This window comes from Aulonocara sp. 'chitande type north' Nkhata Bay, linkage group LG16, assembly GCF_057382095.1.
Source record: "Aulonocara sp. 'chitande type north' Nkhata Bay isolate Kocher_YH1m ecotype deep benthic linkage group LG16, A_spYH_male_GT1.1, whole genome shotgun sequence".
In the NCBI taxonomy this organism is placed as follows: domain Eukaryota; kingdom Metazoa; phylum Chordata; class Actinopteri; order Cichliformes; family Cichlidae; genus Aulonocara; species Aulonocara sp. 'chitande type north' Nkhata Bay.
The window spans coordinates 20,202,637-20,227,116 of NC_141359.1; the positions used below are offsets into that span (position 1 = coordinate 20,202,637).

The 24,480-nt window shown below is 41.3% G+C and overlaps 1 protein-coding gene across 8 annotated transcripts in view; it reads left to right on the top strand.

The window, feature by feature from the left end:
• dcaf6 (ddb1 and cul4 associated factor 6) overlaps positions 1–24,480 on the top strand; it is a 26,041-nt gene continuing 1,561 nt past the window's right edge. Inside the window, exons 1-16 of one of the 8 annotated variants that reach the window (XM_086266615.1) lie at positions 1–389; positions 6,105–6,166; positions 7,981–8,073; positions 9,504–9,689; positions 9,774–9,887; positions 11,047–11,182; positions 13,191–13,402; positions 14,658–14,751; positions 16,200–16,319; positions 16,461–16,805; positions 17,117–17,323; positions 18,919–18,978; positions 20,842–21,025; positions 21,680–21,789; positions 21,931–22,222; positions 22,382–22,423. In XM_086266615.1, coding sequence (XP_086122741.1) covers positions 293–389; positions 6,105–6,166; positions 7,981–8,073; positions 9,504–9,689; positions 9,774–9,887; positions 11,047–11,182; positions 13,191–13,402; positions 14,658–14,751; positions 16,200–16,319; positions 16,461–16,805; positions 17,117–17,323; positions 18,919–18,978; positions 20,842–21,025; positions 21,680–21,789; positions 21,931–22,222; positions 22,382–22,423 — 2,354 coding nt within the window. In that variant the 5' untranslated portion in view covers positions 1–292. The remainder of the gene's footprint in view (positions 390–6,104; positions 6,167–7,980; positions 8,074–9,503; positions 9,690–9,773; positions 9,888–11,046; positions 11,183–13,190; positions 13,403–14,657; positions 14,752–16,199; positions 16,320–16,460; positions 16,806–17,116; positions 17,324–18,918; positions 18,979–20,841; positions 21,026–21,679; positions 21,790–21,930; positions 22,223–22,381; positions 22,424–24,480) is intronic. The other 7 variants (XM_086266618.1, XM_086266616.1, XM_086266619.1 and 4 more) reach the window with 7 other exon arrangements.

The window sequence follows — 24,480 nt, forward strand, 5'->3', positions numbered from 1 at the left end:
CCGCTTGAAGAAATAAACCAGGCTAGGCTAACAGGACAGATAGTTAGCAGCAGCACGGAGAACAGGAACACAGTCGGGCTTCAGCTCAGTGGGGAGGGGGGGGAACAGCGGAGACCGGACAGGAGCGACTCTTTCCCTTCCAGCAATGCGGACACTGAGTGTCTCCTCCAGCTAACGTCAACGGCGTCCCAACGGGCAGGGACTGCTCCGAGGCGACGGGAGATAAAAGGCGACATCAAAAAAGGGGAAGGGTTAGCTCTGTTTCAATGTTATTGTCAATTCAGAACCACATATGGTCACAATGTCCTGCACTGGCAACCTCGTTTGGGATGTAAACAAACGCCTAATTGGATACAGCGAGCCTAACGCCATCAGGACCAACTATTTAGGTAAGAACAAAGCAATGCCTCTTTACTGCTAACGCTGACATGTATGAAGAAACGTGTAGGAGCAGTGTGCATCTGCAGACTGTGTGTGTGCTGCAGAATCACAAGAAGTGACAGGAAGACTGTGTCCCAGTCCAAGACACTACCTGCTTAATAACAGACAGCTGCCGCTATCCGCGCTCCCCCGTCCCCCCAACCTACACAGTGTAAACACAGCCTGCACCTTTTATTTATAGTGAAGGAGCTAAAACAGTACAAAGACGAGGTTCAGACTTGTGCTTAATTTGTAGCAGTGCGGGCCTGTTCATCACATCATACAGACATAATGTTACTTTTTCAAAGGAAATGCAGTGTAGATCTCATTTCAGTGCAATCGCAGGATTGTGCAATCATCTGTAGAAGGCACCCCCATATATAGTAGTCTGAAGTATATCCCTGTAATGGCACAAATAATGCAATAAAAGCAGGGTTCAATCATGTAATGCATTTATGAGAGGCTGGTGCATTAAAAATAAAAGCGCTCTGAGTTTGGCAGGAGTCTGTTTACAGTAGAAAGTGCTGACAGCATCAGGCTTTCTTTTCAAGACACTCACAGAAACCGATGTGTCATTACTGCTGCGTGAAAAGGCCACAAGGTGCTGAAAGTAGCACAACCAGCAGGGCCGGGAAGGATTAGAAGAGGAAATTAAAATGGTTTAGTTTGCAATTGTTTGACTATCAAAATAAATGAGCTAAGATGACATAATGATGATAATAATAATAATAATAATAATAATGATATTTTTATTCATCGTTACAGCCAAGAAATTCCCATGTTACAGCAGTCAAAACATTTAACACGCCACATAACCAGAGTTTACATTTGACAAAGGAAAATGGCTCAGAAAGGTTAAATTGTACAAAAGAAAGGAACACAAGGAAAATAAGTCCAGCTAGTAAAGATGCTATAATAATAATAATATTACATCTAGGTAACAATTCAAATTGCCTATATTTACAACTTTCGAGCACTGATGCTTTTTACATTACGTGAGCATTTATCAGTAATACTACGTCCTTTGTGCGTTGTAGCATCATATCCAAACTGGAAGCAAGCTTAAAGGACCAAAAATGGTACAAAATGTATTAAATGAAAAATTACTTTATTAATATTTAAATAAAAATGACAGGTTTTATACAATAAAAGTAGCCACAAAATAAATAAATAAATATGTGTGTGTATATATGTGTATATATATATATATATATATATATATATATATATATGGTAAATATCTGGAAATGGTGAAGGCGAAAATATCTCACACTGAATGAAATGCAGCAACTTATTAAGGTTTTAATGCAATTGTAAGTAAAAGTAATAGGACTGCATAATTTCAGTCAATAAAATGTGTCGCAGCGCTGCACTGCGTTGATTATTTCTTACATCCTTGGTTCCTGCAGGCAGAAACAGCATTCTGGTTCTGCTCATCACTGATCTGCTAGGAAATGTAATCATTGAATTTTAAGGCTTTCCTCTTTGCTGCTGCATTAAATGCATTTAAACTTGGGGGGAAGATATTTTTCTATCATATATTTCAGTCTGTTTATTTTTTTTAAAGTCCTCTGGAAAAGACTTTAAAAAAATATAAATTTTAAAGTCCTGGTTGCTGAAAGTTGCTATATTGATAAATTATTCAGTCATAATTTGAATGTGTAAAGGTAGGTCTCTTTTTTTCTTTTTTCTTTTTTTTTTTTTTAAAGTGCAGATATAGTTATTTTCGAGTGTTGGTTGTGAGAGCACAGTGCAGGAGAACAGAGGATGTTGCCCGTGTTGCACTCGGAGAGATAAAACTGTCAGAAAGTCTGTACCTCACGGCTTTATAAGCCCATAGAGGTGGGGCAGGTGCCTCAGAGGTTTAGTCAGTCCTGTATTTAGCATGTCTGAGAGATAGTCAGAGCTGTTGTCGTGTAGAGGATACATGCTGTGATGTGTGGGTCACAGCTCCTGGAGGATAAATTTAGCTTAGAAGAAGCGTTAGAGGGGAACAAGTTGGGGGTTTATATTCAGCTGAAACTGAGAAACGTCCCGTGAGGTTTAAAGTCTTCTATATTGTAGGGTTTTCCTAGAACTGTGATAGGAAACGCCTAAGAGATGATTCATATAACTAGGAATTACTATTTTTACTCATCTTAAGTTACATCATGCTAAGTCATTTTATTTATAAGAAAATTTAAGATCAACAATTGTTGACAAAAGCTGTATAGGTAGAAGAACAAAATCGTTTAAAAAAAGAAATTACAAATAAATGATAAAGAAAACAAATAACAGGCAGACTTAGTGCATTTTAAAAGCCAACCACTCTTTTTCGAGTCTGAGTCTGCTTCATGACTTCTCTGAGTCTGGTTCATGAGGGCAGCAGCCATCCCTCTCCCTAGCCACCTGAGGGGGGGGGATACTGAGGCATTCAAAAAGTGAGGTTGTTCAGGCAGAGATATAATCTCTCCAGTGTGTACTTGGTCTTCCCTGGGTCCTCCTCCCAGTTGGAGGCAGAAACACCTCAACTAAGAGGTGCCAGGAGGCATCCCAGTCAGATGCCTACACTATCTCAACTGCCTCCTTTTAATGTGGAGGAGTAGCAGCTCCATTGTGAGTCTCTCCTTAATGACGAGTGCCTCATTCAGCTCTGAGGGAGGGTCCAGCCACCCTGCAAAGTAAGCTCATTTCCTCCAATTGCATCAGCAATCTCATTCTTTTGGTCGCTAGCCTCAGCTCATGGCTAAAGGTGAGGTTTGGGATGTTGATCGACCGATAAATCAGCAGCGTTGCTTTCACGCTCGGCTCTCTTTACACAGAGAGGCAGATTGGTACGATTCTGGTCCAGTCCATCTGCCAGTCTCCTGCTCCCTCCTTCCCTCACTCGTAAACAAACCCCAAATACTTGGACTCGTCCACTTGGTCCAACAAGTGGGCAATCCAGCTTTTTCTAACTGACAACCAAGGCCTCAGGTTTGGAGGTGCTCTTATAAAACCTTTATAAAACTTCAGTGGAAGCTGGCGGACCAGGCTCGATGAAGCCACTTAGACCAATTTTTCTGAAAAAAAGCAGAGACAAGTTTGATTGCACTGTTTTTTGTGTGTGAACATTTTTAAACAGAATGTAAAAAGTCTTGCATTTGATTCTGTGAACTGATAGCGAATCTGAGTATTGTTGCAGATTTAGGCATGACTGTACTTAGTACATTACTCATCATTAATCCATTTATAGGTGACGTGACTGTGCTTGCGATTGGTGATATCAGAGAAGCTTTTGAAGTGAATCACTCCCAGACTATTTCTGCAACATTCATAACACCTGTTGAAGCAAGTTAAGGCTCTTGTTAGTATATAAGCCACCAGACTTTTGCAACAGCTCACTGAGTCATTTCATTATTACTAAAGTAGTTAAAAATATAAAGGAAAACATAAGGAAAGCAGCTACTTTATTTTAAAATTAAATATTTCTGTTTTTCTTCCCTTAAAGGCTGTTTTCACACTGGAATAATGTTTTTATTTAATACAATAAATGCTTAATTGTGACAGCAAATTCTTCTGGATTAAAATAGTTCACCTTTATAAAAGAAAAATATTAGCACAAAGAAGTTTATTGACTACTGTTACATGGGGTTTTAGTTTTTGAGGTGACTAGTAGTTGGTCCAACCACACTGACTGACAAAGAAGAGTCCATAAAGTATGATCAGTTCTTATGGGAGCCTGTGCACTCACCCCATCAGGGATGTGAAGACATTGCTGCTCAGCGTCTTGTAGCAGATGCTGCCGTTTCTGCTCATCATTTGTGCAGTACTGCTATAATAATGATCAGTGGCCTGATTGCTGCTGCTGGATGAGGACATTAGCTTTGGCACAGTTTGCTTTTCCCTGTCAGGCTTCACCCTTTAAGTGACAGTTTGCAATGATGAAGGAATGTCTTGCTTTCTCTGGTAGTCCTTTGCTGACATTGACAGTGAAACACACCGCCCTGGCTCACATTGGATGTTAAGGAATTCACGATGTGTGTGTGATCTTAAAACAACCGCGTCAGCGTTGTTAATATCAAACATGTTATTCAGGTTTATCCGAAGCGTCTCTTCCTTTTTTATCTGAGGCACAGGTTGGTTATTTCTTCCTTTCAGGATTGTCCTGATTGTGCTGGTTTCCTTCCAGGCCTCCCAGTAACATTTTCTTTTAGTCTGGACTCTCACCTTCTCCTAGATGTGATTACCGAGTTTGATTCAAACATGCAGATGCTTTTAACGGACTCCTTGCAGGTAGACTTCCTGTAGGCCCTACTACATGGTGAGCCATGTTGGTGTTTGTCAAAAAAAAATGAGAGTGACGAAGTTGTGAAACTCATAGAGGGGAAGTTGGGAACAGCAGATAAACTAACGGAAATTGGGCTCATAATAAATGAACGGCTTTTTGCCTTGTCACGGGTATTTTCCCATTTTCACTCAAATCCTTGGATGTATTGTTGTTGATTGTCTTTGAGTTGATCTTACCACCGTTATTGTGGATTTCCTCTGTGATTGTCTTGAAGTTTATTAGTGGAAACCCGGTTCCACCATTAGAGGTTGAGCCAATTTTTAAACGTTTCAACGGCACCCTTGAACGTCTTTCCTTCTTCCGTGTGTGTGACTTTTAATAGAAGTAGTTTGACATGTGTGGCTCATTCAGGGTGTGCGCTTATCGGCCTGAACCTGTTGATGGAGATGCTTGTGATGCATACCAGCTTTCTGTGCACAGTGTGATAAATGTTATTGGATCCAGGAGACTGCCAAATATAACCACCTTATCTGGATTTCTTATCTTTTTGTTGACGACATGCCTTAGATAGTGAGAAATCCAGCTGTGCTTGCACGCAGATGATCAGAAAAACAGAATTTTATAACTTATCCATCAGGACGACCATATTGCTGTTCATCATGCGGTGATTGTAACTGAATGAAAAAACTGCAAAACTGATGACTTTAGAAAGTGAGACCCTGACCCTGAAGCTGTTTGTTAGAATAGCACATGCTTTGAAGAACACACATCCTGTTGCTACTTATCCAGAGGCCTGAATCTTCCTGTGATTTGCTAATCAGGTAATTACTTCAGTTTCCTTCCCCTTTGTGTGTTTGACTCTTTGATCTCTTTTTGTTTTACTGTGTCCTCTTTACCTCCCCTCCTGTAAAACCTTTCAAATGCCTCCGGGTCACTTACGTCTCTGTTCTTTGTGTTGGACTACCAATAAATATCATGTCAAGGTTTAAATTGCTTACTCCAAAACTGTGTTTTAATATCTGCTATTTGAATTGATTTCTCGTCCAGTTAAATGTCATTTTGTTGCTAAATTAATCAAACACCTGGGAAATCTTAGGTGTGTGTGTGTGTGTGTGTTTGCCCTGAGGTCACAATAGAAAGATGTTCACAAAAATAAGATAAAATATTAAGGGTTGACATTGTGAACTATGGAACCACTGTTCCTGCATTTCGAGTCTTATTGCAGAGCGGTTTTGTTTGTACTCGCCTCGTTTCTTCCTGTTGGTGCAAACAAGGCTTCCACTGCATGAATAATGGAACACAAGCTACAGAGCCACTGTTTAACGTGACATTTTATTCCTGTTGCACTTAAGTGAAGACTGGTAGATAAATGCGATTCAAATGAAAGTTTAAAGCCTGACAGCCTTCTCAAATCTACATGTTTCTGTTTTCACAGGTAGAAGAGAATTTGTCCAGAGGCTTAAACTCGAAGCAACACTGAACGTACACGATGGCTGCGTAAGTGCCCCACATTTTTATCCGTCTCTTCGTGTTTATTGGTTGAAGTCCTCTCCCTGCCAAACACGCCACGTCACTTTTTCTCAGCTTGCTGGTGGAGCCTTGAACAGATCAGATCAGGTCAGGTGGTTAATTCCTCTGAGAAACCTGAAGCTGACATAACAGTCACACGTCCTGTCACACTACAGGGCAGGACATCAGCCTGTCCAAGACACCACAACAAGCATTGCATGCATGCAGGTCTCAGGAGAGCTGCATTAAAGTGCAGCTCTTAGCCACAATGATTGAGATATTATTATTGCATTTTCTGAATATGTTAGTTTGCGTTTAGTTAAGTAGCTAAGAGCTTCTGTATTAACACGGTGTATGTTTTGTTTTTGTCTTGGACTCTACAAGACTTGTATGATTCATTTCAAAATAATCTTTATTTAGCTATACTTGGCCTTCAGCCATGTTCTGAAATGAGCCGTTTTAGCTCCTTTACTGATTGACTGTTTCTTATAAACAGATGACTTGAACAAGCAGGGGCTGTTGTGCTCATTGTCAGTCTATGAGGGATATCAGACATCCTGACATTAAAGCATCCAAGAGTGGAAAAAACAGTCTGAAACGCAGCATTCAGAGCAGCCTGAAACCCCAGCTGTAAGCTCATAGGGATTACTTGTATATACGCTGACCTCACTATTTAAGGCTTTGGCCATGGCCAATATGAACATCCACCTTTTTAACAATGTATATGTGACAGAAAACAATAAGTGTAACAGGTCCACTTTAAGTTATTAATCAGATAAAGACTTTCTATTTGCACCACCTAAAATGTGTCAATTTAGCAGATTTTAGCATCAGAAGAATAATATTAGTGAATATGAATTATTGTGAATACTTTGATTACTTTTTATTATAGAAATTTTAAGCTTGGAGTTACAGAAGTTTTTCAGTGGACACCGTGAGATACCTGACCTGTTCTGACTCTGCACTGTACCACATTACACAAGATGCTAACCCTAGCCTGTGTTTAAAAATGCCATCACAATAAATAAATAACACCATTTCCTGCCTCATCTGTCACCATCTGTTAATCTTTCATTAGGTGAGGAGGGGCCTCACCTACACTCCACCTCAAATCTAACTATAGATGATGTGCAGCGTCTCAGAAACCGAGTCAAACATGTTAAAAACCTGATTCAGACGTGAGGTCTGCATGTAGGAATACACGCAGTGTAATGTCTCAGCAGAGGCAGTCTGACACGATGAGGCGCTGACGGAGGCTGCAGGTGTTAATGAAATATTGATCCACAGAGTGACAGCAAACACTGACCTGATGCATCACTCTTCTTTTGCTGTTCCTTAGATCCACAGCTAACTCATTCTCTAGCCTTATGTTGGTGGTTATTTCAGTTGATCGAACTGTTAATGAACCTAATTTGAATTGGACGATGGCATCCATATTTTCTTACTGATTTGAAGCAAAGGCATTCAGGGATTTTCTTTGTTGCTGATGCTTAACAAGCACAGAAAAGACAATAATATAAATGTAATTGTGTGCAGGGACATGCCATTTCTTGTTATTCGCTTCTCTGATAGTAATTCACATTCGTCATGCAGAATCCTCTCTCACGTGTCCACATTTTGGGGCTGGACTGAGTTACTTATTTATTTTTTAACTATTTGTTTTACATCAATCTCGTATTACATAAAATGAAGAAATTCAACAAGTCGTCACGTTTATGAAGCTGTAATGAATGGATGTCGGAATTTAACTTGCGTTTGTCAGTGTAAACACCATGTAAGCGCTCTCTCTGATCTCTCCTCAGGTCAACACTATATCGTGGAACGACACGGGCGAATACATCCTGTCAGGGTCGGACGATACCTTCCTGGTCATCACCAACCCTTACAACAAAAAGGTTGGATGAATGGATGAACACCAAACTGATCATTTTTAACTGTTATTCTTTGCATAAATGGTCAATTAGCCATAAAACAGGACAAAAAGCTTAAATTGGCAGAGCACAGTTGAGATACTAAACTAAAGGAATTATTTAATGGATGGATGTTCCACAACTGTTTTTGTGAGGGATGTCCACCCACTGAAGGTTTGTTTCGCTGGGACAAAAATATCCCACATTATTCTGAACCTTTTTTATCTGCCCACATTTTTCTGAAACAGAAATGTGGTGAATTGGAGGGTGGTGCTAGTCTTTAAAACTGGGATGCTGAGCAGGAATTTGTATGGTTTTTTTTTTTTTTTTTTTTTTTAATGTGACTGTTATCTAATATAGAGGTAGGAGATCTCCTGGTCTGTGTAGTTGTCTAGTTAGGTTAATCTAAATCAGGGGTGGACAATTCCAGGCCCGGAGGGCCGGTGTCCCTGCAGGTTTTAGATGTGTCCTTGAACCAACACAGCTTATTTAAATGGCTAAATTAGCTCCTCAACATGTCTTGAAGTTCTCCAGAGGCCTGGTAATGAACTAATCATGTGATTCAGGTGTGTTGACCCCAAGGTGAGATCTAAAACCTGCAGGACACCGGCCCTCGGGGCCTGGAATTGCCCACCCCTGATCTAAATTAAGCCGAGTCTCCAGTTTGAGTCTGTATTCATCATAAAACTCTAACTCTTAAACATTAAAATTACATAAGTGTCTAACAATCTATGAGAGTCTTGAGAGTGTTTTCATCTTTGTTATTACAACAGTGGTAAGAGAAGTTTCTGTGGTTCCCTTAGTTTCTCTTTTTTTGACATACTTTGACTTTCAAATGATGTCATATGAGGGAAAAGGAAAAAAAACAAAACAAAATGTCAAACGCCAAACCTAGCAGCAGAGTCGCATTTTGTGGCTAACCGCTAAATAATCCCAGTATGCCTTCTTGTCTTTGTGTAGTTCATGCTGGGCCTCTTTGCTGTGCAATAAAATAAAAAGCTACAAACAGCTGCCAATTGCATATAAAAAATGGCTGTAATTGCTAAATGCAATAATTTTGTTAAACACCTTGAATTCAGTCACATCTTTATTTATTTGAACTTCCGCTGTGGCAGTGTGCAGAAACAAAACAGCAAAAATGGTATCTGTCCAAATACTTAGGGATCTGACTTCAGCTTGGGTTTAGACAAAGATTGGAAACAGTCAGAAAAAGCATGGCATTGCTCCCAGAGACCACTTACCAGCAACTCTAAATACTACAAATGAACACATTAGTGTCTAAAATTATGTAAATGTGTGCAAAAATCCCCCAGGATGTCAACATTTTATACTCTTTCATCTGCTGATTTGCTGCCTCTGGTCGAGCATCCACTCTGATGCAGCTGTCATCATACATTTCTTCTTCTCTGCTTCAGGTCAAGAAGTCAATACGTTCAGGTCATCGGGCAAACATCTTCAGTGCGAAGTTCATGCCCCACACCAACGATCAGGAAATTATCTCCTGCTCTGGAGACGGCATCATCTACTACACCCACACTGAGAAGAGTCCCGAGTACAACAGACAGTGTCAGTTCACCTGCCATTATGGAACCGCTTATGAGGTGCTGATTCACAGAAGCTGATGAAAAGGGTTTCTCTCTTACTCGTTACCCTCCTGTCTTCTAAGCTTCGCTTTGTTTCTTCAGATTATGACGGTACCGAACGACCCCTACACGTTCCTGTCCTGCGGGGAGGACGGCACGGTGCGATGGTTCGACCTTCGCATGAAAACTAGCTGCACTAAAGAAGACTGCAAAGATGTACGGGTGACATCTGTGATGTTTGTCTTTTTTCTGTCTGTGATTCATCACCAGTCAGGGTCAGGATCAATGTGTTTGTAGCTTTGGGGAGGGATCGATTGAAGAACCATCTTTTTGTTGTGAAACCCTGGCAGGTGCCCTTAAAACCAGATTAAAACAGAGAGGTGATCGAGCTTTTGGAGCAACACTATCAGATCTATGGATTAATCTCCCTCTCTGTGTCTGCACAGCTTAGTTGATACAGTCTTTATTAAAAATGAATTTATTCTCTTTGGGTTTTGGCTCCAGTGTGACATTTTTTTTTTTTTTAAATGTTTATTTTTTTCTGCTTTTTAGTGTAGCTTTTCCTGGGGCTATATAAGTTTATATTGTACTGTTGTTTTCATTGAGCTATATAAATAATCTTTATATAGCCCATTTAAGGAACCTGACCTTGAGTTTTTCACAGTGTTTAGTGTATAAGAGTTTGTGGATATCTTTTTTTTTTTTTTTTTTTTTTTTTTTTTCTCTTTCAAAAATGGCTCACTGGACTTTGTATTCATGCAGGACTGATAATGGACCCCCCCCCCCCTCCCTTTCTTACTTCACTGCTTTCTTCACAAACAGCTTTTGGTCTCTCCTCTAGGAAGCGGTTTCTTTGGCTTTAAACCAGCGTGCTTCAGTTGATAGATGAGTGTGTGTGTGAGAGAGAAACCGTGTCCTCCTAGATTATGTTGCATCTTCTTGTATTTCGTGCTCCAGATGAGAACCTGTTACCCTAAAACTGTCAGAAGAGTTTTACCAGCTGCTGTCACCGGCCCCTCTGCCTCCCCATCATCAGCCTGCAGTAGTCAGACCTGGTAGTGCAGTTGCTCCACTTTATTAGGTGCAACTACTTCAGAGTGATACAGCAGTTTGGGATTTGACATCAAATATCTTTAGTCTGACCAGTGATGTTAATGTGGTTTCATAAAGTCTCATAAAGCAACAGAAACACCTCTTGAGCTTCTAAAACTGTACCTCTCAAAATGATTACAGTTGAATCAACACAGGATTTATTGCAGGCATCAGTTTTACATTAGTTTACATCATTTTTAAAAAAAATTTATTCTCAATCAGTGATATCTGCCATTACTGAGCAGAAGTGACTTCCAGACCTCATTGCGCTCTTTCATTTCAGGACATCCTGATAAACTGCAGAAGAGCAGCGACCTCCATATCAATTTCTCCGCTGGTGCCGTACTACCTGGCCGTGGGCTGCTCCGACAGCTCAGTACGAATCTACGACAGACGCATGCTGGGCACAAGAGCGACGGGTAAGCAGCCCTGCACAGTGGACTTAGCCACTCTACACGTCACAAATTCGTTATCCTCGTGTTAATGTGTAGGTAACGCAGCCTGTTGTGGTGGAGAAACTAAACTTGCAATGTCCGTTTTTGCTTTGAATGTTCAACCAGTTTCTCGTTTACATGAAGGCAGCGGGGGGAGGATCTCCCTTTGAGTTTTTGGTCCCAGCCTGCTGTGCCTCGTCTCTTGTTGGACATTTCTATTTTTAGATACTTTCACGAGTATTTTTACTTCTTCCTGTGTGTTTTAAATCCTTCTGACAACTGCTTATAAAAGGTATTTATGGAGCGTTGTTCCTACACAGAATGCAAGTCAGTTTTTTTATTCAGAGACTTTTAAACAGACTGTTTAAATAGTAGGGTGTGAGGCATGCCAACAAGTTGTTTTTTTATTAAACTTTATTCATAGTTTTTCTAAACAAAGCTAAACAAAACACTTAAATTCTCCCTATCGCTTATCCCACTGAGATTACAAATATAATGGAGAAAGAAAAAGAATAACACTGATTTAATAAATCGATGTGGATATTAATGGGATAAACACAGTACATGTGTATGACGAAAAAAGTATGGACATTTCTCCTTAACTCAACAATAAGTTTGAGTATACCACAATTACATACACTAACAAGACCAGCAGTAGCTTCATTATCATAGTGACCAGGTCGATAGATCCAGTTATTAAAAGATGGAGATTTGTCTGATTAATTATTGAATAAGTCTTCGGGCCATTTCTCGGCAGTGTTGCTACACTTCCACCAGGAGTTCAGTGTTTAGATAATGAGGGTGGATTATTACTCTGGATCCTACTGTACATTTTAGATGTGTTGCTCTTTGTGCCGGGGTCTAAATCTAGTATATCGCTAATAATATTATTGGCCAGCAAATATGGGAGAGTAAAATGTTTTAATAAGAAAAATTCATATTTATGAGCATCTGTAAAACTGTCATTTGGACTGTTATAACTTTTGTGTAATGCCTGAAATAACGAGTGTTCCTTAGAACACAAATACATCCTTAAGAAAGTGAATAAATAAATACAGACCATTTTTGTGGCAAGTTTGAAAACAACGTCAGTTTGAGACAACGAGAAAAGACAACTGTTCACCACAGGAGAAACGAAGCATAGCTGATTGATGCAAACAGGTTTTCCAAACTGGAACCAGGTTTTTAAGGTGCGTTCTACAACAAGGTTAAGGATATGAAGTTGTTTTCCTTTGGCCTTTGTTGATCTCATTTAAAAAAACAAACAGTTACTGGATTGATATCCAATCCCCTGCTAGCGCAGACAGGACTTTGATTTTTTTCACCTCAGGCAGAAGTCCAGTCTATTAATTTGGCTGTTCGTGTTGCCCAATAGACTTGGGTACTTCTAGACACGGGGATGGCATGGTAAACCTTTCATCTTGATTATATTCACTCCTCCAGTGACTAATGGGCAGTAAAGCTCAGCACGCCAGCTCTTGTTTTGTAACAGAGTTTTAAAATGATGTTTTTAGAATTCCTTTTAAAACACGTGAGTTTGATTCTCAAGTAGGTAAGTTGTGTGGCTTGAACGAAAGGGAAAGGATTAAAATCTGACCCAAATTCCAACTGACTGACAGGATGTGTATCTAATCACATCAGTAACCCTTTCCTCGGCTCTAAAGGCAGTGGCTATGGATTCTATAGAGGAATAGTGAAAGACAGCAACGCTGCCAAGTATCGCAAAAACAAACAGCCTGAAACCTCAGAGTTGGTGTGCAGTAAAGCCAGTGGTGAAGACTAGATTGTTCTGACCCAGGTCAAAAATGTTGAACTAAACCAAACTGTTTTTCAGCACAGTAAATAGACATTTCCATTCAACACATTCAATTGCTTTTGACATATCATTTATATCAAACCCACCGAATCGTCTGGACCAAATCCACAAATATAATTAAGAATCTTGTTCACCGACTCATTGGCTAAGTTGCACACACTCTCTCATTTTTTTTAGGTAATTACATGGGCCGGGGAACCACGGGCATGTGTGTTCGGTTTGTTCCCGCTCACCTGGCCAACAAGTCGTGCAGAGTGACCTCTCTCTGCTACAGCGAGGACGGTCAGGAGGTGCTGGTCAGCTACTCCTCCGATTACATTTACCTGTTCAATCCCAAAGATGACCAGGCTCGAGAGCTCAAGGGCCCGTCGGAGGAGAGGAGAGAGGAGGTGAGATCCCAATGGGAACTTTTCTTCTGTCATTCTTTTCTCCCAAACTGTGTCTTTTAAAGGTTTATATCGGTTCAGACACTGTGCTGTCATTTAGACAGTTTTCCATTATTCCAAGTGTGTAATAATTGATCTACAAAATAAAAATCTGCCTTATCTGTCAGTCTAAGGCAAAATCCAAAAATATTTACCACTTTTTAAAAAAGGGGTAAAATACCCAAAACAATCAAGAGTCTCTGTCTTTTCTTGTTGATCAGCTGACTGACTACTGGAGTGTAGATCTCAAGTTACATGTACAGAGAAGGTTAATGGAGGCCTCACATGTTATGTCTCCTGTTAAGAGTGCTAACGGCCTTTTGACTCTATAGAAAATAAACATAATCACGTCTGGCTGAGCGGAGGTGTCCATGCGGCTGATTTTTGGGGGCGAATAGGACCGATTGTTGTAAACAGAACTGACCTTGTTGTTGCTCCTCTGGGCCCTGCAGACATCAGTGCTAAATCTGTGGTGGCTGATGCAGTGCAGGGAGGTGAGCAAATGACCCTGAGAAAAACAAACCCAATACAAAGAAGGAAGAAACGCACTGAGGATGGAAACAGCGTCATGAATTACTGCCTGATCTGTTTGGCTCTTAGTTATATTTCCTTTGTTAGTTTTGAGATTCAAACAACTGAACAATCAAGGAAACTGCGTGTTTACGCTCGGTGGTGGTCTTCACGTGTGTCCGAATGTGCTGGGTCACGGTGCCATGGCGAGTTCAGCTGTGTCTAGATGCAACCACCACACGCATTCCTTTCCAAATACAGCGAGCGACGCAGGCAGCGTTCCTCAAACCACCAAAATAGTTCAGGCTGATTTTGGGGCAGGCGAGGAGCAGTGTTCCTTACCCCCTCTGTTTTCCTCTACCTGCGACCTTGTTTGTTTAATCCTTTTATCTGATTTATTCAACTGTCTTTCAGCTTCTGCTCCTTTTCACCACCTGTCCACACATTTCCTGACTGAAGCGGTGGATAGTCCCTGCTCTAAGAACCTCTTTTTCCTATTTCTGGCTCTCAGCCTGTTGCAGCCAGGGGGACTGGAAAGTGGCAGGCAACCTCAGTCATGCTGCCAGGAGGAGGGGGTGGGGTGGGGGGAACACTTTAAAGAGGACACTGATAGAGACGAGTAGTGTTTTGCTTTGGCAGCGCAGCTATTTTTGACCATGCCTTGACTGACAAACTGCTAATCTCTGTGAATGTGTGTGTGTTTCCACAGCTGAGGCAGCCTCCAGTGAAGCGCCTCCGTCTACGAGGTGACTGGTCTGACACTGGACCCCGAGCTCGCCCTGAGAGCGAGAGGGAGAGAGATGGTAAGATCACAGTATGTGCTCCTGCTCGTCTACAGCGACGGTCTCGTATGACAGGCCCGACCTCTGACAAACTCTGAGAAGACTCCAACCTGCAAAATATATTTTTATATACTGCTCAAAACATTAAGGGAACACTTGCATCACACATTGGATCTCTTAGGAACGAAATCCTCAAGTTTGAAATCTTGACTGCCATTCAGTGGTAAAAATCATCAACTCTTTGAGGACTGGGTTCAAAATCACACCAAAAAGTTAAAGTTGTTCAAGCGTTTCCTTCATTTTTAGCAATATATTTTCCCCATATTGATTTTGTAATCTTAGACGAAGAAGAAATCAGGCCATAAAACTGTCTCATCACCAACTCTGCAACTTATGAACATAACCAATAAAAAGAGAACCAACAGTGCAGTGATCTGTGGTAAATGCATTTAAATCCCAGCTCCCATCTTATTGAACACTCAGAGCACTTTCAGCACAAGCTACATTCACCTGGTAACGGGCTCTTTCATGCAGCACTTTTTCTCTTTGATGCAGTGCTTTCTCTCTGGCGCAGACACTCCCACTGATAATACATCTGAGTTTTTAGGGTTCACTATCTCGTAGATCCAACCTGACCTCTGGACGTCCTGCTGTTCTTCCTGAGCTTCAGTTCTCTTGATGCATCCATCAAGTTTACCCTTTAAACTGAACTGGAGCTCAGAGTATGTAAACCTGATTTAAAGTGTTTCCTTTAAAGTTGATATAGTTGATGCAGAGTGGCCCAAACTAGACACAATAGCAATAAGAGTGAACAAACATCCAACTAAAATAATGGTTGGGTTGAAAAATGGTAAAAAAAAAAGCTCTGGGGCAATAGTAACAGCTTATATTTCACATATTCAGGTGAAAATGTGTGTAAAAAGCTGAACTTCTTTATAGTGTATCAAAGTTTGCTTGGGTCAGAGAGAGTAGAAACCTCACTTTGAGGCAAATGACTTGGAGCGGTCTCCTGCTGCAGGGTTTTTTCCACCATAGATGAACGTAGTTTAAGTTGTTTAATCTATTTTGTTACTGTGGTTTATTTTGTTCAGAAATAAAATTTAAAAAAAATCAGTCAAATGGAGGAAAAACTCATCTTCGGGTTTCAGGTGATGACTGTTTCAGAGTGCTTTACTTTGTTCACAAGTTGGGTTTTTTTCTTTTCTAGTTGGATTTCTTGTTTGTCATTTTTTGGGGATAAATTTTCCCTAAATTCTCATATATTAAATTAATAATTTGTGTAATGAGTCATCCTTGTGCAGGTCTTAATGAGCCTCTGCTTGCATATGATCAGTTATGATAAGCAGTTTCTTTTGAGTACAAATACTCCAATTTTTTTTTTTTTGTCATTTCTATAAATATGGACTGTGTCAAAATGAAAAGCTTGACAGGATCTAAAGACGTTTTCCCTTTTTTTTTTTTTGTTCCAGGGGAGCAGAGTCCGAACGTGTCTCTGATGCAGAGGATGTCGGACATGCTGTCCCGGTGGTTTGAGGAGGCCAGTGAAGCCCAGAGTAGCAGAGGAACCCGACCTCAAACGCGGCCCCGAGGTGAGGCTTCAATACTCCGGCCTTCAAACGGGCCGGAGTAACTTCAGTAAGACTGACTGTTAAGAATCTTTCTGTGATAATAAACCGTAAACTAGCCAAAATCTAAAATCATTGCTTGATTTATTTATTTTTTGTCTTCAGGTACAGCTCTTCGTCCCGAGGGGACGTTGAATGCTCCAGCTGCCTCAACAGGCGACTCTAGTCAGGAGTCCAGCGCCCCCGAGAGGCCTGTGGGGACGGACTCCCCAGAGGTACCTGCCAGTCCCGCAGCGGCCACCACTGCGCCCATGCCTAAATCCACCTCCTCTTCCTCCTCAGGGTCATCATCAACAGTCACAGCACCTCCTCCTTCCAGCTCATCATCAGTGGAGACCTCGGCCACTTCTTCCTCCCCTCTCACGTCGTCCCCCGACTCAGAGCAGCGGAGTCAGGGTGACACAACTGGGACCCCGACAGCCACGCCCACCTCTGAGCCCGCACTCTCAGGTAAGAAACCAGGACCGCACTCGCACTCACTGTTCACATGTAAGCCTTCAGTCCAATGAGGAGGGTTAACTGCTCGGTGTATGAGTGTGTGTCCGCGTGTGTGTATGTGTGGGTGTGTGTTCATTGGAGCCACTCCACTCAAGCAGCAGCCTCACTTCACTTTATTTTCCTTCAGCATCCTGTTGTCCTCCTCCTCCTGCTTGTTTATTTCATTTTTGCCCGATTCTCTGTGCCGAATCTTCTCCTCACATCCTCCGTCAGTCTTCTAATCGTGCATCCACTCTTCCTCTCTTCCTCTGCCCCTTTGTCAGAGTATGGTCCTCATCGGCTGCCCATAAGTTTAGTGTGTAGGCGTTTGCAGAGGTTGCTCCGGCTGGCTGACCCACCTGGACGGGGTCGGCGAGCGGCCCCTTCTCCTTCTTCTTCTTCACCTTCTTCTTCCTCTGCAGCCCCTGAGAGACAGTCGCAAAGAGCTGCTACCTCTGCCGCTGCTGCTCCTGAGAACCAACCCTGTACAGGTTACCCACCCCTCCGAGCTCATCAACCCTGCAGCAATCCCTCCATAAGGGCTGCTCCCCTGCCATTAACCCGTCCCCACCTTTTAAGCAAAGACAGCCATGTCTGTTGTAGAGAGGCTCCAGAAAGACCCAGTCTTGCTGTTACTGACCACTAACCACACACTGATCTTCCCCGCTCTCTTATTATTCACCCCTTACTTCCTCTAAACTCCAGAGTCCAGTGTGTCGCCTCTCCACTGTTTGCTCAGCCCTTAACTCACTAATGCTCTCACTCCATCTTTCCACTTGTTGCTTGAGTTTTCACCTGCAAACTCTCCTGCCGGAGTGGCACCAGACGGTATGAAGCTTTGCTTTGGCCTCATGGTTGTTCAACCATGTTTGATGATATAACTTGCCTTTTTTTTTGTTTTGTTTGTTTTCTTCAATGTCATTGGATAGGTCACATTACTGGCTTCACCTACTGCTGATGTTAAAATTAAGATTATTTCCATCAGTTAGTGTTGCCCGTTTTGTAAATGTGTCTCGATACTCAAAAGCCGGTGGACAAACAGAAAAAATAAACAGACATAAGTGATTTTACTTGCTTGAGTTGAACTAAAATGCTTGAAACAAAAAATAATAATAATAATAATAATTTTTTTTTGAAATGCTGGAGTGAAAATAAGCAAAAAAGCATCCACTTTGGAATCCACAGACTGACTCTGAAGGAGCTTCGGAAAGACCGCAAAACTATTGCTCGGTTTTCCTATTTGCAACAATTTGTAACATTTCAACAGATTTTTTTTTTTTTTTTTTTTGGTCTGTGCACGAGCGCAAAGCAATAAAGTAAAACCCTCGAATCAAATAATGATTATGTAATATATGTTTATTAATAAGTTATTTTTTAAGTTTGTTCTGCTTCAGTTTTAATGTGACAGCATTTAGTTAACCCGAAGAGCTTCTCTCACTTTCAGCTTTTTTCTCTAAAAATGTAGGTACAACTTTAATATTAAAGATATAAACCGATTTTAAACACACAACAAAACTGGCTTTACATAATGAGGCATCTGTTATGAAAGCTTTTATTGAACACGTCATTGTGCAGTTCAGTAGACACAATATTTAAATTGCTTCTTCTCACTTAATTGGCTTTAGTTGGTCACAGATATCTTGGAGAAGTGTGTTGTGTAGCCAGCAGCCAAACAGATGTTATTGGTTTTTTTTTTCTTTTGTTGTTGTTGTTGTTTTGTTGTGGCAAGCCCAAGTAAGCACTTCTTGATGGTTGGGATTTCCAGGTTCTACATAACACAGCAGATATAAAACATTTCTTTGCACATCTGTAAAAAGCATGCATGAAAATCATGTTCTTGTTTCCGTTCAGACTTACTAATCGCTGATTCTCACTGAGCTTCCCCAACACTCTGTAAACCGATCACAGCTGTTATCAGATGAAGGAGCTTTTTTATTTTTGGCTGATGTGAAAGCTCTTTCTGCTTGGCCTTGGATTTATTTATTTATTCATTTATTTTAAACATGATTTAGAAGTTTTTAACCCGTGTGAGCCCTCACGTTTGACCTCTTTGTTCAATGTTTAGTTGGTCTCATTTGTGTTCCAGATTCCCCCTCGTCTGTGGTAAACAAACAGCTGGGATCCATGACTCTTGATGAACAGCAGGGTGCGTCTTTCCCTTCCCCAACCCCATTCCCTGACCCTCACCCTGCCACTCGCTTTGTCTTCTCCACCTTCTGTCTTAACCACTTTCCCTCATCCTGTCTCACTCCACTGTTTGTCCTCCATCGATTTCATGTTTTTGTTTTCTCTGTATCCACTGCTTTACTGTTCAATATTCTACTGTCCAGATGTGGATGTGTCTGACTGTTACTGTTGCTCTGGCCAAAGGATTTAATACAATTGTTTAAGAAGTTAGAGCTTTGAGTAATGTAATAAACAATATCTCCAAAATTCAAATGGATGACAAAGAAAAGCACTACTCAGACATATACATTTCAGTGCTCTCTGCTGAACCATCTGTGCAATATTTAGCTTTTTCTAAAATGCCTTACTACGTCTGACATTTCTCCTTTGCAATGATTAGCATTGGTAGTCAGATTTAATGTGGCTTCATCTTTAACTGTTCAGTTTTATTTGTATAGTGCCAAAGCAAAACAATGGTCTTTCTAAGGCACATATGTTGTTACATAAACACTTCACAAGAACCCTGAAAAGCCCCAATGGTTCACTCTTGATTTCTCTTGATCAGAGTGGACCATCTACACAGCTTTGTTTAATTTGAAAATAATGTCATATTCAGTTTAATTTAAACGTTTTACTTTGTTGTAATTTAAAGAGGATAATTAAAAGTGGATGATGCTCATCTTAAGCATGATCAGAGATTTGGATATTGAGCTATCTTAGTAATTCTAGGCTTTAGAATATGCAGGTATACCTGTGATCAGTGCTCTAGGGTTCAACAACTTGCACAGTAGTAAAGTCCCCTTTTGGTATCGCTGATGGTTGATAAAATCCTCACTGCGCACCACATAATGCACAATGTGCCAAAAAAAGGGGGTCAGAAAAATCTTTTTGTCTCATTTCGTGATGGTGGATCAGTGTAACTATTACACTTACACACTTACTTGACTTCTAAGAAGCCAGGCATAAGCCTATGTGCATGCCCAGACACGCCTGTGCTGCAGATGTTTATGTGTGCAGATGCAACTGGGAAAATGGAGCGAGGCACATTCACTTTAATATGACTCTCATAATAATGATAAGTTAATGGATCACTGGGGAAATTACAGAAAATGATTGCTTTGATTGGAGCTATCACTGCTCACGATCGCCGACATCATCCTCCATCGGCACACTCCCAAGCTCCACCCACCTCCTTCTGGTTGCTAGGGGCAGCCAATCAGTTACTACTAATAAATAACTTTTCTAACTACTCTAGGACAAAGGTCTGAGTCCAGAGGTATTTATAATACTTTTTATATACAACACCAACAGTATAATATCAAGCTACTTTGTGTGTACTGTATAGCTTTATATATGAAGCACTACATCTGTGATTATTTACAGTGCATACTGACAGAGATATAGCATGTAGCATCTTAGCAACAAGTCCCTCTTTGTCCTCCAGCTCAAATTTTCATCTTCCCTGGAAACCTGTTCCTTTTCTTCAGTGTAGCTAGCAGCTAACGGGTGTAATGACCCTTTAGGGCCTTTGACATGTGTGTGTTTGTGTGCGTCTTGTGTCTTGCTGTTGTGGCTGTCTGTCAATACGTGTCTTTTACGACGTGTCCTTTGTGGTTTTGTCTAACGTTTGCTGCATGTTCCCATTTCTGTTTAATGTTGTTTATCAGAGGGAATGGATGCAACACAGAGTTGCATATTTGTGGTGTGTTTTTAAATGACCAACTGCACACTGCAAACGACAGGAAGAGTTACTTTTGATCAGAGTTTTAGTCTGTACAGCCAGTGCGTCTCAGTAAGCCCCCCTTGCTTGTTTTGCCTGTGTGTATTCTTCTTCCTCTCTCAGTAGCAGCCGAAGCTACAGCTTCACCTGCTGATGAATCTGCTGCTGCACCAGCCAGCAGCATCCCATCCATCTCCACCTCTACTTCCACCAGTCGACCCAGTGCAGCAGAGCCTGTCCTCAGCCTGCACTACAGCTCAGAGGGAACCACCACCAGCACTATCAAACTGGACTTCACTGATGAGTGGTGAGTGATGGCCAGTGGGTGTCAGCTTTTTAGGTTGAATGTGACATTATACTTGGATTAACTTTATAATCTCATATTTATAATGCTCATATCTCCTCCTCTGTATACCTGTATGTCAATACAATAAATGACAATAAAATTTAATTTGGCTCATGTTGACCTTCAGATAAATAAGGTTGACATGATCATTTAAATCTTCATACGGTGCTTTGTATACGTTTGTATGTGTTGACAACACACACCACGCTTGTGAGAGTCATAGTTTTTAAGTTATCAGGCTTTTTGTCAATTTTTTTGACAAATAAATCAATAAGTTGACAGTGAAGACGTTGGTGGATGTAAGCCAAACTTTAATGGAGAGTTAACATGAACCCACCTTACACCCTGACAGAGTTTTATCAGAATTCATTCAGAACTTTCCGAGCTGTCTTGTTTACAGACAGAATGAAAAGCAAAGGTCTCCAGTGCAACTTCACTCATTCCATTCAAATTCAGGTAACTCAATAGGAGTTACCTTCTTATAGTCGGGGCAACTGCATGATACTTGTGTCTTCCCATATTTATTTATTTTTTTTTTCCCCAGATAAATATGAGTAATTTTCAGGAAAAAACACCCCAAAAGGACTGATGGTAACTCTTGTTCTTCCACTACAGGAGCAGCAGCACGTCCAGTTCGATGGGCAGTGGAGGCCCCAAAACATCAGAAGCTGCAGCTGTACAGAGCAGAGAGAGTCTGTCGACAGAGAGCTCGGTATCAGAGCAGGGTGAGTCGTCTCCTACAGCATCATGAAAACGCCTCGATCTCAAACATTGTCTGATCTAGAACAATAAACATGACACAATGAATGGCTTTCTGTATTCCAATCCTGATTGCGATGATATGAGTTTGCTGGCTTCCTCCGTAGAACCAGCATGTGATGCCTCCTGCTCCAGTGCCCCCAGCAGCTCAGCAGCTCAGGTTCCAGCAGAGGGCTCCTCTGAGGGAGACAGCATGGCGTCTTCGCCGCAGGAGAGGAGTCAGCCGGAAGGTACAGAGGAGAGGTCAGGGGGCTGTCGGCGAGCAGAGCCCTCTACAGAGGAGGGGCAGGAGGGCGTGGAGGGCCAGAGTCAGCCCGCACGCGGCAACCAGGACTCTGATGACAGTGATGATGATCCTATTCTTATCCCCCCCTCAAGGTTCAGAGGACAGGGGCAGAGGTGTGTTTGAGAGCATAATGTTTCTTACTACAAGTAAGAAAAACTCTGTTTGAATGCAGGTGATCATTTCGCATTCCTTAGTTCAGTTAAAAAGGGGGTGGGTGTGCCGATTTTAGAATTTGTGATGCTTTGCTGTTGACTGTTTTACTACAAATATAGATTTAATTCCAGAGGATCTGCAGTAGGAGATAGGATGATCAGGTAATCTGTTTGCATTGGAAAGTGAACGCATCTAATGCATCAGGAGTGTGACATGCTGCGGAGCATTTCAAATTAAGAGCACAACGTGATGTGCAGTAATCGGATAACTTCTTTTCTTTTGTCTTGGTTTGACGGTTTCTCTCACAGTGCACTAATAACACACACAGCTGACTGTAGAGTGCCGTGCATGTGAGTACTGACTCCACAAATGGTGTGAACAGAAGCATCACAGCTGCATTTTGTGTAGAACAGATGGAGAAGAAATGAGTGTCATGCATGAAATCCTTGCAGAAAGGAGCCAAACGAATATAAAACGGACACATTTACACACAGCGAGGTCAAAGGTTTAAACAAAAGTGGCATTTTCATAAATTTCACGCTGTATGCCATCTCAGTAGATTTGAAATGAAAGTGGCAGCTCATGAGCACTTTTGGCTTTAATTTGAGGGGATTGAAAAAAATTATTTAACCGTTTTAGGACTCAAATGTAGTTGAACATGTAACTAAATAACCTGTCCGCAAATTATTTTTTTAAAGATAAAACATATTTGATTTAATTCGACCTTTATGGTGCCTTTTGCAGAATATTCAACTCTTTACCTTTGGAAACTTGATCAAAGTAGATTTCCTCCCCCTGGTGGCTCATCCTGATTATGAGCACAAAGCTGTCGAGCTGACTGACAGCCTCTGACTGTCGATTCACTAAGAACTTCCTTTCTCTACTAGAAGATTTGGATGTATGCAGACTATTAATGCCCGACTACCTTGCTACCTCTGTGCAGACCTCCCCATGTGGGGTGGCTGTGGCTCAGGTGGTAGCGCAGATCAGCTACTGACTGGAAGGTTGGTTCGATCTTTGGCTTCCCCAGTCTGCATGCCAAGTATCCTTGGGCATGCGGCCCAAGTTGCTCTCCGATGCGTCCATCTGTGTGTGAATGCTGAGATTGCACTTAAGTACAGAAGGGAAGTGCTTGTATGAGTGGGTGTGAATGGGTGAATGAGGCATGTTGTAAAAAGCGCTTTGAGTACTTCCAGGAGAGTAGAAAAACGCTACATAAGAATCAGTCCATTTATCATTTACCCATCACCTCCCTGTTACACCCCCTACCTGACGCAAGCCACTAGTTCCAGAAGAGCTTCTGTCTGTAGTGAAGAAATTAATAATGAAATGAGATTGTGTGGTTATGTAACGTGGTCTTCCTTGCAAAACAATTTTGCAAGGAGGCAGAAGAAGAGATGGGAGAGCGTCTGAGAGCTGGGATTGATGGAGGAAGCCAGTTGCTGTCTCTGCAGTCGTGTTCCATGACTACTGGATACGTGAAGGAGACCATGAAGACGTGATCTTTACTGCATGTGGCTGAGAGTTCTTCACTCGACCAGACGTTCTGGTGGTGGAGTTCTTCATCCTGTAATCATCCAGGCTGTTTATTAGGCCACTCGTAGTGTCACAGCCTAATGGTGGCCTGTTTTCCTTTCATTTAGAGCTTCTTTGAGCCCGTGTTATGGTTTTACTGCAACAGCTTCCAAATGCAAATGCCAAGAATGGAATCCCCTCTAGACTATTTATTTATTTGTTAAATTCAAGTAGTAATAACATATTTTTTCTATGCCAATTGAGTGAATTATTTAGTTGACAACCCCAAAATTAGGCAGTGTGCATAATTCCATAAATGCTAACCCATTACCTTCCTCAAATTAAAGTTGAAAGGCTACACTTGCTTTATGTCTTTCTTGCCCCCTCTCTCTCTTTTATTTTTCAGATCTATTCTGGTGGCTTGTCTGGTCAAAATTATGAAAATTGTATCATTAAAACATTTCTGGATTTAGCTTTGTGTACAATACTGTTACAGTGTATATCTGGTTGAAGTCACTCTAAGGTTGAGAAGAACAAACTTTTATTGGCTTGAGTCGGTTATGATGGATCAGGCAGGTGCTTTCGCTTGCAAGTGGCTGCTTTCTCGCTTGGAGCTTGTTTGTTACAATCTTGTTAATGGTTTAAAAAAAAAATATCCGTGTAGCTTGGGTCTGAAGCATGAGACTTGAGGCAGCACTGACAG